This window comes from Cetorhinus maximus, chromosome 8 (assembly GCF_964194155.1).
Source record: "Cetorhinus maximus chromosome 8, sCetMax3.hap1.1, whole genome shotgun sequence".
In the NCBI taxonomy this organism is placed as follows: Eukaryota; Metazoa; Chordata; class Chondrichthyes; order Lamniformes; family Cetorhinidae; genus Cetorhinus; species Cetorhinus maximus.
Genome location: NC_135886.1, coordinates 74,932,787 through 74,945,665, shown reverse-complemented (window position 1 = coordinate 74,945,665; position 12,879 = coordinate 74,932,787). Strand labels below are relative to the sequence as shown.

Genomic DNA, 12,879 nt, shown 5'->3' with positions numbered 1-12,879 from the left:
AGTCTCTTTTCAACCCTCTTCATCTAACCCCATCAACATTTCCTTCTGTTCTTCCTCCATGTGCTTATCTAGTTTTCCCCCTTAAATGCATCTATGCTAATCACCTCAATTACTCCGTAGTGGTGAATTCAACATTCTCACCACTCTGGGCAAAGATGTTTTTTCTGAATGACTATCTTATTTATGGGTCCCCATATCCACCCCATCAAATCCTTTCATAATCTAGGAGACCTGTATCAGGTCTCCTCTCAGATTTATCTTTTCTAGAGAAACAAGCCCTAATCTATTCAATCTTGCCTAAAGGTTATAAACCTCTGCCCTAATACCATTCTAGTAAGCAAATCTTAATTGCACTTGCTCTAATGCCTCTATACCCTTTTTATAAAATGGATGCCAGAACTGTACAGAGTATTCCAAAATGGAGTCTAACTAAGGTTCAATACAAGTTTTTAATATTTGCTTTTCACTTTTACTCCCCTAGAAATGAATCCATGTTTTTTTGTTTTGATTGTGGCCTTATTAACCGGTCTCTACTTTGTGATCTGTGAACCTGCATCCTAGTTTCCTCCGCCTTTGGCCCTATTTAGGCACTTTGCAAGGAATATGTGTTCTCCTTATTCTTTCTATAAAATGTATTAACTTGTACCTATGTACATTGAAGTTCATTTATCAAGTACATATCTATTCTGCAAGTTATTAATATCTTCCTATATTTTGCTGCAATCCTCTGCACCCCACAATTTGGTGCCACCACAAATTTTTTAATTGTACTTTCAATTTTAGAACCAAAATTATTTACAAAAATGAACAACTGTTCCAGCACTGTTTATGAGAACAGGCTAATTAATAATCTTGTCACAGAAGAACCTTTAGGGATGAGTGACCATAATATGATAGAATTTTACATTGTCTGAAAATGAAGTAATTCGATCTGAAGCCTGGGTGTTAAATTTGAACAAAAAAAATTGCGAAGGTATGAGCTGAAAATTGGCTGAGGTGGAAAACATTAAAAGGTGTGAAGGTACACAGGCAATGGAAAATCTTTAAAGAATTATTACATAATTTACAGTAATTATACGTTCCTTCAAGGAACAAAAAAAACAAAGAAAAGTCAGCCAACTGTGTCTAACAGGAAGTTGAGGATTGTATAAGATTAAAAGAAGAGGCATATAAAGTTGCCAGAAATAGTAGTAAACCTGAGGACTGGGAGAATTTTATAGTACAGCAAAGGAGGACGAAGAAACTGATAAAGGGAGAATAGAATGAGTGTAAACTAGCAAAAAAAACAAAAGCAAACTGTAAAAGCCTCTATAGGTATGTAAAAGGAAATGTTTGTTTGTAATGGACCCACATTTGTCTTAGCCAGTCAGGAGATGTTATAATGGGGAATAAAGAAATGGCAGAGAAGCTAAATGATTACTCTTGTCTGTCTTCACTGAGGATGATGCAAGCAATCTCCCAGATTTAGAGATCCAAGGAAACCAGGAGAATGAGGAATTGAAAGAAATTAGTATTAGGAAGAAGGTGGCGTTGGAGAAATTAATGGGATCTGATATTCTACATCCCAGAGTGTTGAAAGAAGCAGTTAATGAGGTAGCGGATGCATTGAAGATCATCTTCCTAAATTCTACAGATTTTAGAACGGTTGTATTGAATGGCAGAGCAGGCTCGATGTGCTGAATGGCCTACTCCTCCGATGTTTCTTGAGCACCACTACTCCCCAAATTTTTGCTAATCAAGTAACTACTTTTAACTCCTGTGTTCTGTTTTGTAGCTAACTTACTATGTATTCTTCTTGTCCCCTGATTCCACATGCTCTGCCCTTAGTCATGCAATAACTGTTTGATATCTTTATTCAATATTTATTGGCAATCCAAATGAATTGCATCTAATGCATTACCCTGAACTGCCTTAGTGCAGTATTGAAGAAATGTTGCATTGTCAAAAGTAGAATTGCATCCAAAGGATCAGTCAAGAGACAAGAGTCTGCAGACGAACATTGAAGGCCCAATAACACTGGGAAGCTCACCTGGGCAATGTACTAATATACCAGCCAATATCCTACACTGAGCTTGGGTTTATAGTTTCTGATTCTGTTGATCCTATTTTCCTGTCCAGATGGAGTCTGACCTTCTGCATCTGAGTAGTAGTTTTGGCTTCTCCTGGGTATTTAAAATAAAATGATTTGTGTGCTTCAAAAATGAATATTTTGTTTTGGTGCTCAGTAAACAATATGTATTGCCTTTATTACTTTGGTATTAAAAGCTGATGTGACTATTGAGTTGAAATGTTGTATTAGTTATGTTAGTACTGGTTATCTAAGTAACAGTTCATTGTTTGAATTTTGTTCAGAGCTTGCTGTGGAAAAGGAAATAAATGTTATAACTGCATGAAACTGTATTTGCTATTGATTGGACATTCTTTAACTCTTCCATTACGGTACTAGAAGTGGTGATCTGCTTCTTCACATTATGGTCTGTGATTGGCCTGTCTGGATTTCACACCTATCTGATTGCACTCAATCAGACCACCAATGAAGATGTAAGTACTATGAATGCAACAGGGGAATGGGTAGAGTGACTTCTGGTTTTGGGGATATGACCATTACTAACCAACCACAAAACACTTGTAATACAAGTGTTTCCTTCCTTTTCCTCCAAAGGTGGTTGATTGTCATTGATTATTGAATGTGGCTAGTAACATTTGTGATTTGTGATCTCAACTTGATGTCATTCCCACATAATTAAGGATTTTCTCTGCACCACATTAAATACAATAATTCTGCCATTTATTCATATTTGTAACACCTGTACAATACTCCCATTTCTGGAAGCTGCTCATATATAGATGACTTCCACACCAGTGATGCTCAGAACTAAATTATTCCAGATCCCAAGAACTGCTGTTGGAAGAAACAAAGTAGTCTTTCAATCTATTGTCCTCCAACAGTACACTGCAAACGATAAGGGACGAGCATTGCACATAAGTCAAGAGTTTCAACAAAAACACACCTTTAATCATCAATGTTAAAACTGCTTCAAGTGGAGTGCAACAAATTTGATATAAAAGTATCTACTCTTAACTTTCTGAAATAAAATATTTTGTTTGCAGTTCATATTGATGTCAGATTTCATGCTTTCTCATTCAAGGTGATGCTGTTGCACAATAATCTTTGTTAGCTTCCTTTTGCATCCTATTACCTTAAAATCTTGGTAAATGTTGAACCCTGTAGTTGGAATATTTGCATTGATGCATAAATGTGAAATATGTGATAATTATCAAAATATGAGCTGTTAGAACTCATTTTCAGTATTTTCAAGCATGGCATGTATTTTAGAAGTCAAGACTAAGTCTAACTTTTCATTTGGGCCTCTTTAGTTTTTTTTTTGTGATGGGTGGTACTCTGTTGAACCTGAGTTTAATATGTGGAGGAAGTAGTGTTGCCGTAATTACCATTTTAATTTGTTCCATGAGGGATCCTGCTGCCTTAAATTGTAAATAGGTACTGCACAGAATGATCCATCCGCTGCACATGTCATGGCTCAGCATTCATATTAGTAGCATTATGTCAAGGTTCTTGCAGCTGGAGATGAGGGATCAGTATTTGTGCTTGTGGAGAATTTTATTCTTTTTAATTCTTCAAATTGCCTTTCACAGATTAAAGGCTCTTGGTCAGGAAAGAATGGAATTCATAACCCTTACAGCCATGATGGTGTACTAAAAAATTGTTGTGAGATTCTATGTGGGCCAGTGCCACCAAGGTAAGAAAGCTATTTTGTACAGTGTTTAAATTCAAAAGTGATGCCAATAATGCTGAATAAGTGTAGGGAGCTCTTTCAGTTTCCTGGTTAACATTCATTCAGTGCTATTGAAGGAGCCCTGGAATGTTGCTGCACTACACCTTATAGATGGTGTACACTGCTGCCATTGTGCATTGGTGGTGGAGGGAGTGCATAATTAAGGTGGTGAATAGGGTGTGCTCAAGCAGACTGCTTTGTCCTAGATGATGTTGAGCTGCTTGTGTTGTTAGAGCTATATTTATCCAGGCAAGTGGAGAGTGTTCCATCACAATCCTGACTTGTGCCTTGTAGTTGGTGGGCAGACTTTGGCGGGTTGGGAGGTGAGTTACTCAGTGCAGCATTCCCAGCCTTTGACCTGCCCTTGCAGCCACAGTATTTTATATGGCTGGTCCAGTTAAATTTCTGGTCAATGATAACTCTCAGGATGTTGGCAGGGGATTCAGTGATGCTAATGCCATTGAATATTCAGGGGAGATGCTTAGATTCTCTTTTGTTGGGGATGGCCCAGCACACTTAAGGTGCCAATATTATTTGCCATTTATTAGCCCAAGGTAAAATGTTATCCAGGTCTTGTTGCATGAGGACATGTACTGCCTCAGTATCTGAGCCGTCACGAATGGGTACTGGACACTGATCGTCAGTGAACATCCCCATTTCTGACCTTATGTTGGAGGTAAGGATGTTGCAAAAGGAGCTGAAGATGGTTGGGCCTAGGACACTACCCTGGCACTGAAATGATTGGCCTCCTACAGCCATCTTTTGTGCTAGTTTTCCCCCAATTGCCATTAATTTCGGATTTGTTTGCACTCCTGGATGCCATGTTCTGTCAAATGCTACCTTGGTGTTAAGGCCTGTCACTCTTTCTTTCTTCACCTCTAGAATTTAGCTTTTTTGTCTGTTTGGACAGGCTGTAATGGGGTCTGGAACGGAGTTTCCTGGGCAGAATGCAAACTGAGCATCAGTGCACAGTTTGTTGCTGGGTAGCTGCTGCTTCATAGCACTGGCACGGGAACTAAGAATGGGAGTACCTTTTTGGCCCTTCAAGCCTGCTCCACCTTTTGATAAGATCATTGTTGATCTGATTGTGGCCTCAACTCTACTTTCCTGTCTGCACTCCCAATCCCCCCCACAACTCTTGACTCCCTTGTCAATAACCTTGAATATGTTAAATGACTCACTGCTTCCTGGGGCAAAAGAATTCCACAGACTAACTCTAAATGGTGATGGACAATTAAACAATTCACTGGAGGAGGAGGCTCCACGAATATCCCCATCCTCAATGATGGGGGAGCCTAGCACATCAGTGCAAAAGCTGAGGCTCAAGCATTTACAACAATCTTCAGCCAGAAGCGCTGAGTGGATGATCCATCTCAGCCTCCTCCAGAGGTCCTCAGCATCACAGATGTCAGTCTTTAGCCAATTTGCGCTTCTCCATGTGATATCAAAAAATGGCTGAAGGCACTGGATACTGCAAAGGCTATAGGCCCTGACAACATCCCAGCAGTAGTGCTAGAGACTTGTGCTCCAGAACTTGCTGTGCCTCTAGCCATGCTGTTCCAGTACGCTCTCAACACTGGCATCTACCTGGCAATGTGGAAAATTGCCCAGGTATGTCCTGCACACAAAGCAGGACAAATCCAATCCAGCCAAATGCTACCCCATCAGTCTACACTCGATCATCAGTAAAGTAATGGAAGGAATCATTAACAGTGCTCTCAAGCAGCACTCAGCAATAACCTGTTCACTGACAATCAATTTGGGTTCTGCCAGGGCCACTCACTCCTGACCTCATTATAGCCTTGGTTCAAACATAGACAAAAGAGCTGAACTCCTGAGGTGAGAATAACTGCCCTTGACATCAAGGCAGCATTTGACATGTAGAATCAAGGAGCTCTAGCAAAACTGGAGTCGATGGGAATTGGGGAAAACACTACTGGTCGGTGTCTTACCTGGCACAAAGGAAGATGGTTGTGGTTGTTGTAGGCCAGTCATCTCAATTCCCGGACATTACTGCAGGAGTTCCTCAGGATAGTGTCCTAAGCCCAACCATCTTCAGCTGCTTCATCAATGACCTTTCTTCCACCATAAGGTCAGAAGCGGGGATGTTCGCTGCTGATTGCACAATGTTCAATACCGTTTGTGATGACTCAGATACTGACGAGGTCTTGCTGCATTTAGACAATATTCAGGTTTGGGCTAACAAATAGCAAGTAACATTCGCGCCACACGCATGCCAGGCAATGACCATCTCTAACAAGAGAGAATCTAACCATCTCTGAAACCCCCCCTATCAATATCCTGCAGGTTACCATTGACCAGAAACTGAACTGGACTAGCCATATAAATACTGTGGCTACAAGAGCAGGTCAGACACTAGGACTCCTGTGATGAGTAACTCACCTCCTGACTCCCCAAAGCCTGTCCACCATCTACAAGGCACAAATCAGAAGTGTGATGGAATACTTTCCCCCTGTCTGGATGAGCGCAGCTCCCACAGCACTCAAGAAGCTTGACACCATCCAGGACAAAGCCCACTTAATTGGCACCCCATCCACAAACATTCACGCCCTGCACCACTGATGCACAGTGGCAGCAGTGTGTACCACCTACAAGATGCACTGCAGCGCCTTTTAAACTCATGGCTGCTACTATCTAGAAGGCCAAGGGCAGCAGACAATGGGAACACTGCCACCTGGAAGATCCCCTCCAAGCTTTCACCATCCTGACTTGGAACTATATGGCTGTTCCTTCACTACCGCTGGGTCAAAATCCTGGAACTCCCTCCCGAGCAGCACTCTGGGAGTACCTACAGCTGCAGTGGTTCAAGAAGGCAGCTCACCATCACCTACTCGTGGGCAGTTAGAGATGGGCAATAAATGCTGGCATAGCCAGTGACGCCCACACCCCGTGACCAAATTTCTTTAAAAAATTGACTTTCCAACCCATCATTGTGTCATCAGCAAATTTGCAACCAAACATTAGGTGCCTTCGCCCAAATAATTGATATGGGTTGTAAATGTTTGAGGCCCCAGCGCTGATTCCTGTGGCACTGCAGCTTGTTGCCAGTACTAAAATAACTCATTTACCCCATCTGTTAATGTTATCCCCTACACCATGAGCTCTTAAAGTAACCTTTGATGTGGCACCTTATCAAATGCCTTTTGGAAATCTAAGACCGCATCTATAGGTTCCTCTTTATCCACCTTGTTACTTACTCAAGAAATCTAATGAATTAGTATGATTTCCCTTTCTCAAAACCATGTTGACTCTGCCTGATTTGTATTATTTTATAATTATCCTGCTATTAACTCCTTAATAACAGATTCTTTAGCGGTTTGGTAGCAAGTCACTAACTAATAAGCCACTCAAGCCATATCAGAGGGCAGTTAAGAGTCAGCTGCATTGCTGTAGGTCTGGAATCATGTATGGAATGAAAGATTTCCCTCCCTGAAGGACATTAATGAATCAGATGGCTTTTTATGACAATCCGGTAGTTTCATTATCATTATTAATGAGAATACCATTTTATTCCAGGTGTATTTATGAATTGAATTATTTTACTAATGGCAATTAAATTCCCTCAACTGTTGTGGTTGGACTTGAGCGCAAGCCTCTGGGGCATTAATCTGGGCCTCTGAATTACTCTGGACCCTTTCAGTGACTACAGTTGTTTTTACTGAGCAATAACTACCTGTTAAATTGTCAGAGTATTTCCTTTGGTTGTGATGTTAAACTGAGGCTGTCTGCCTATTCCGATGGATCAAGTGAATATCAAAAATCGCATGGCAATGTTCAGAGAAGAACAGGGAGCCCTTCCGGTACCCTTGCTGATGTTGCTCCTCAACTAGCAGTGCCAAAAATAAGCAGATTACGTGTCACTTGTTTCGTTTGCCGTTCATGGAACCTTAAAAGTTGACTGCTGTTTGGCTGAAGATTTTTTGTACAAATGCCTCAACTTTTTGAGGTTAAGAAAAGCTATGTGTATTGTTGACAGTACTTTTTAATTTTGAATTTTGCCCAATATTCAGCTCAGTGTGAATCATGCCCAACCTTGAATAGATTAATCTTATGAAATGTAGCTTCAGATATTTTTGTAAGCACTCAATTACGCAAAAGATGGTTGAAGATTAGAGAATATGGTACCATTTAAGTGACATCCTTATCACAATAATAGCATATTATGTCCCATGTGTATGCTAGTTTGTATGCTCGTTTTAATTTTCTCTCCATCTTGTTCCAACTCCCACCCCATGTTTATGACATAAAAGGGAATGAAATGTTTTATGTAATTAGAAATTAATACAAAGTGCATTTCTTTCCAGTGTTCTTGACAGGAGGGGGCTTATACAGGATGAGGCTGGTGTTTCAGCGAATGCTAACCAAATTGCAAGCACAGTGCCACAAATTACAGTAAGATCCATGTGATATTTCTGTTGCTTAATTGTATCTCAAATGCCTAAAAACTGGAAAACCTGGACTAAGGAGGAAAATTGGGAGAGAACATTTTCGTTATTAAGGATAAGTTACTAGGGAAAATCACAAAGCAGGTTCAAGAAACAATTGGATGGATTTATGGAAGTGGTTGAGGGATCTGGTAAGGAGTGGGCTTGGTGGACCACATGACCTGTTTCTACAAATAAACAAAGGGATTTGTAGGGGGGATTAAACTGCATTATTTGAATATAACTTGAGCGCACCAGCTAGGCTAACATTTCAGTCCCTTAGTAAGGGGTTGCTACGTTGTTAATTGTCTTTGGCATTTGAGGCTCTGTCGTCAGCCCTCGTTTGGGTGTTAAAGACCTGGTGGTACTTATAAAGTGGAGTTCTGATATTCCTCCCTCAATCCAACCCATAAAAAAAAACAATTAGCTGTCACTTAATCCATTTGCTGTTTGAGACCTTGATTGTCATATTTGCTTACATAAGTCAGTGCATTTAAAAAGCAGTCATGTGCAGCACACTTAAAAAGCAGTGAAGTGCTTGGGATGTACCAAGGACATAAGACGCTTAATTACAAGTTCTCTTTTTTTGGTCCTCTGTCTTTTTTACTTTCATTTGGGTGCGAGCATAATGACGAGGCACCTGGAGGATATTAAAATTCAACTACTATCGTTGGGACTGGAGTCCATTGTAGTTCAGGTCATGGCAAGTTCACTTTTCTGAAAAGCTTAGTAAATCAGTTGAGGTTTTTTAATCATCATCTAGCAGCTTTCAAGGTCATCCTTAGGTACCAGCTGATAAATAACCAGATTCACGTGCATTTGTGTGTCTCACTCATGCTTGCTGCTTTTGCTCTCATTGTGTCTCCCCCACTTGCATGCTGGCTGCAATTTTACCAGCCCCCTTGAGGTGGACTGGGAGGCAGCACAGCTTGTAAAATGGTGGCAGAAGGAATTGGAATGCAGGCCTGATATTTTCTCACCAGCACAGAATATTTTCAGCAAGTGGAATGGCAGCAGTTCGGCATCTTGCCAACTGGAAGCTGGTGGCCAGCTTATTCATGGGCCACTTTACACCCCATCTGTATTTTCATGGCGTCAGCACAGCCACTTGTCACATGGGAGGCCACCGGATACATTGCGATGGCATCCTAGTGAGGGGGCTTCTTTCTGGTCATTCTGTGGCTCAGGGAGGGGCCCTGCGGCAGCCATGGCCAATCCCAGTTCCAAAACCTCCAATGGAGGGCTCACCCCTCCGATCTCCCGGCCCTGGCATATTGGAAAAATTCTTCCACCCGCTCTCCATGGGTGCTTCAACATGGAGGCGCCCTCTTTTTCTCCCTGCAGCCTCAGCAGCAGCCCCATCGATTGTTGGCATTGCAGGCCCTCTGGGCCTGCAGCTATAAATGTCTTAATTGGTCACGCCAGTAAAATAACCGCTCAGCCCCACCATCTGCCTGCGTGTGCTTTGGACCCTCCTTCGGTCCTGGCAGTGGGACTTCCTTGCTTGAGGTCAAATTCAGCCCACTATCTCTTGTGGTTTGCTCTTGCTCACACTTTGCTTGTTTTATTTGTCTCTCTGTCCTACATATGCAAGCACTGTCTCATGTTCTTTGTATCACTTTTATCGCTTCACTTAGGGTAACTAACTTAATACCAAGGGCTGTTGGCAGTTTGAAATTCCTAATCGCTCTTTCCATTGCGCATCTTGCATCTCTTCCATCCATTAACCTCTGTTTACTGAATTGCCTGAGCTGCACTGCATGTACCCTTGCCAAACGTGGGTAATTATTTCTATTGTTTTCAATGCACTGAATATTGTGAAATATGTGGAATGCTGCCAGTTGCACTTTGCAGTCCATGCTAACCTTGCAGTTTTATTAAAATCACGGAATCTTAACAGCACAGAAGGAGGCCATTCGGCCCATCATGTCTGCACCAACTCTGCAAATGAGCATTATGACCTAGTGCCATTGCCCTGCCTGTACCCTTGCACATTGTTTCTATTCAAATAATCATCTAATGTCTCCTTGAATGCCTCGATAGAACTTGCCTCCACCACACTTCCAGGCAGTGCATTCCAGACCTGAACCACTCATTGTATGAAAAAGTTTTTTCTCACGTCACATTTGCTTCTTTTGCAAGTCACTTTAAATCTGTGCCCTCTCGTTCTTGATCCTTTTATGAGTGGAGACAGCTTCTCCCTAGCTACATTGTCCAGCCCCCTCATGATTTTGAACATCTCTATCAAATCTCCTCTCAGCTTTGTCCTCTCCAAGGAGAACAGTCCCAACCTCTCCAATCTACCCTCATAGCTGAAGTTTCTCATCCTTGGAACCATTCTTGTAATCCTCTTCTGCACTCTCTCCAATGTGTTCACATCCTGTGAAGGTCACTCGGGAAACATTGGTAGAACCGATGCCATCTCCTTTTGTGCATCTTTTTAGCTGATCCTCGTGTCTTCAAAAACGTAGAAGCTGGTCATGTGGAATATTATTCGTCTAAACCTGATTTGTATGAATTATTTGCGAAAAGGCCAAAAACTGGAAGCGCACAGCAGCTTCATCGATGTTTGCACCTTTTTTCAGAACTGTTCGAACAATTGTTTATATTTACAGCTTCCTTTGTTTCACATTTTACATTTGTAAATGCAATCTGGATCAGGAATGCAATATGATGGGAAGAAAATGGAAATTATTTATTCCCTTGAATGCTTGGATCACACACCTTGGATGCAGAATCTAATGCACTTGCTGTGCATTCATGCATGATAATTTTAAAAAAGGCAGAATTTTCAGGGCCATTGTAATGATTGCTACCATCATTTTGTTTCTCTCGTTCGTGTAGATAGTTGCATGACTTCATGTGACTCGGCTGTAATAGCAACTTTACTTAATGATGTTTCTTTTTTAGGCAAGTAGAGCTCCATTGATAGCCAATGAGCAGGCACCAGTAAAAGAAGCTCCTGCGGTACCTGGGCAAACTGAACCAGAACCAAAAGAGACAATACCATCACCTGGCACAAAAAAGCGACTTCCATCTCCTCCGCCAGTGGACTTAAATATGCAGTCTGGCACTACAGTTCTGCAAAGGGCTGCAGTTACAAAAGAAACTTCATACCAGGGACATGCCTTCTAGTAAATTTGCTCCTGGACTAAGTGCAAAAAAAAGACTTGGCGCACAAAAGGAAGTTGGAAGACAGTTCCTGTAGCTAAATTAAGGTGCAAATTGGTTTGACACTGCAATTTTCATCTGATCAGTATTGTAGATTTTATATGAAGGAGTTTAGGGGGGTGGGGTGGGATGTAGATGATGAGGAATAACATCAGACCAGGAATGTTGAAGTCTGGCGCTGAAAGGTTTCTGAGCAATTTGACCCAATGTACCTACTTATGGCCAGATCTGTCCATTCATAAATTAACATTTATTATTTTAGTTCAAAATACAAAAATGCAATGTGACAGATGAACATTACGAAAGTCACTGATGAAGTTTCTATTTATTACCCATATGTTACATATTGTAACTTCATGAAAATAACTGGCAGGATAAATATTGTGTGAATACCTCATTTGATGTGCTGAATTTCAGGTGGGTTCTATGCATAACATGTCGATGTTTGGAGCTGACGAGTACAACTTAACATGCCTGTAATTGGTGACATTTAATGAGTGATCAGCTATCCATTTTAGACAGTTGTGAGAAAGTTGTCTTACGGAATATGTAGTAACGTATATATGTGTGTGTGTGTGTAAATGGGCAGTCTCCCTGAGTACATGAGCTTGATATGTAGGGTAAGTGATATTGAATTTCAAAATATACTTGGGTATGTGATACTAATTTTTAAAAACAAAGTTGTGAACTAATGCTGCTATTGGTTGTTGTTTTCATGAAATTACAATCTCTTCCAAACACTATTATGGTGTCATTGTTGATTTACTAGTAAATTATGAACTGGGGCCACTCATACTGTGATAGTATGTAAAATAGACATGTGGCTTAAAATATTTAGCCAGGAGAAATTGTTACTGAGAAAAATAAGCCTTTCCATTCCTGTGTGATTCTAAGGTATTGTTAACAAGTTGTTCTTCCTTGTACTTTTTAAAGGGTATTGAGTGCTCAGGTGCAAGACCTAGAGCTGGCAAAAGGGAACTTGGAACACTCATGGTGCAAATGTGTTACAACAAATCACTTGTTCTAAATTGGGAAATGAGTTCTGTTTGAGATTACCTGCTATGTTGGAATAGATGATTTATGGAAAACTATAAATAGTTAGCCATTTATAATTTAATAGAAAAAAATCTTTATTGCCCAAAGACTACTTTTGCAGTTTAAGACTACCAAATTTCAACAAAGACCCAAGAGGAAACTGTGGCCTTGGCCAAAAGGCTGAAGTCCCTGAATTCCAAGGTATGCTGAAACTCTGACTTTCAATTTTCATGTCCCTAACTAAGGCATAAAGAAAAACTAATAGACTGCTTTGTGCTCCCAGCCTCTTCTGAGCTGACAACAGTGCCTTTCATAATACTGGATTAAACAATTTCAAAATTTGTAATACCTTTTTGAGATGCGTGATTATAATGTGTTAATAGTCAATGGTAATAAGAATGGAATTGTGGCATCAGTGAAAATGGTAATTC

At 40.8% G+C, this 12,879-nt stretch overlaps 1 protein-coding gene across 1 annotated transcript in view; it reads left to right on the top strand.

Annotated features, from left to right (window-relative positions):
- Positions 1-12,155, top strand: part of zdhhc9 (zDHHC palmitoyltransferase 9) — a 106,812-nt gene extending 94,657 nt beyond the window's left edge. The window contains exons 6-9 of the mRNA XM_078547063.1: positions 2,439-2,541; positions 3,658-3,761; positions 8,123-8,210; positions 11,153-12,155. Of these exons, the coding sequence (XP_078403189.1) occupies positions 2,439-2,541; positions 3,658-3,761; positions 8,123-8,210; positions 11,153-11,377 (520 nt within the window). The 3' untranslated portion in view covers positions 11,378-12,155. The remainder of the gene's footprint in view (positions 1-2,438; positions 2,542-3,657; positions 3,762-8,122; positions 8,211-11,152) is intronic.
- The last annotated feature ends 724 nt before the right edge of the window (positions 12,156-12,879 follow it).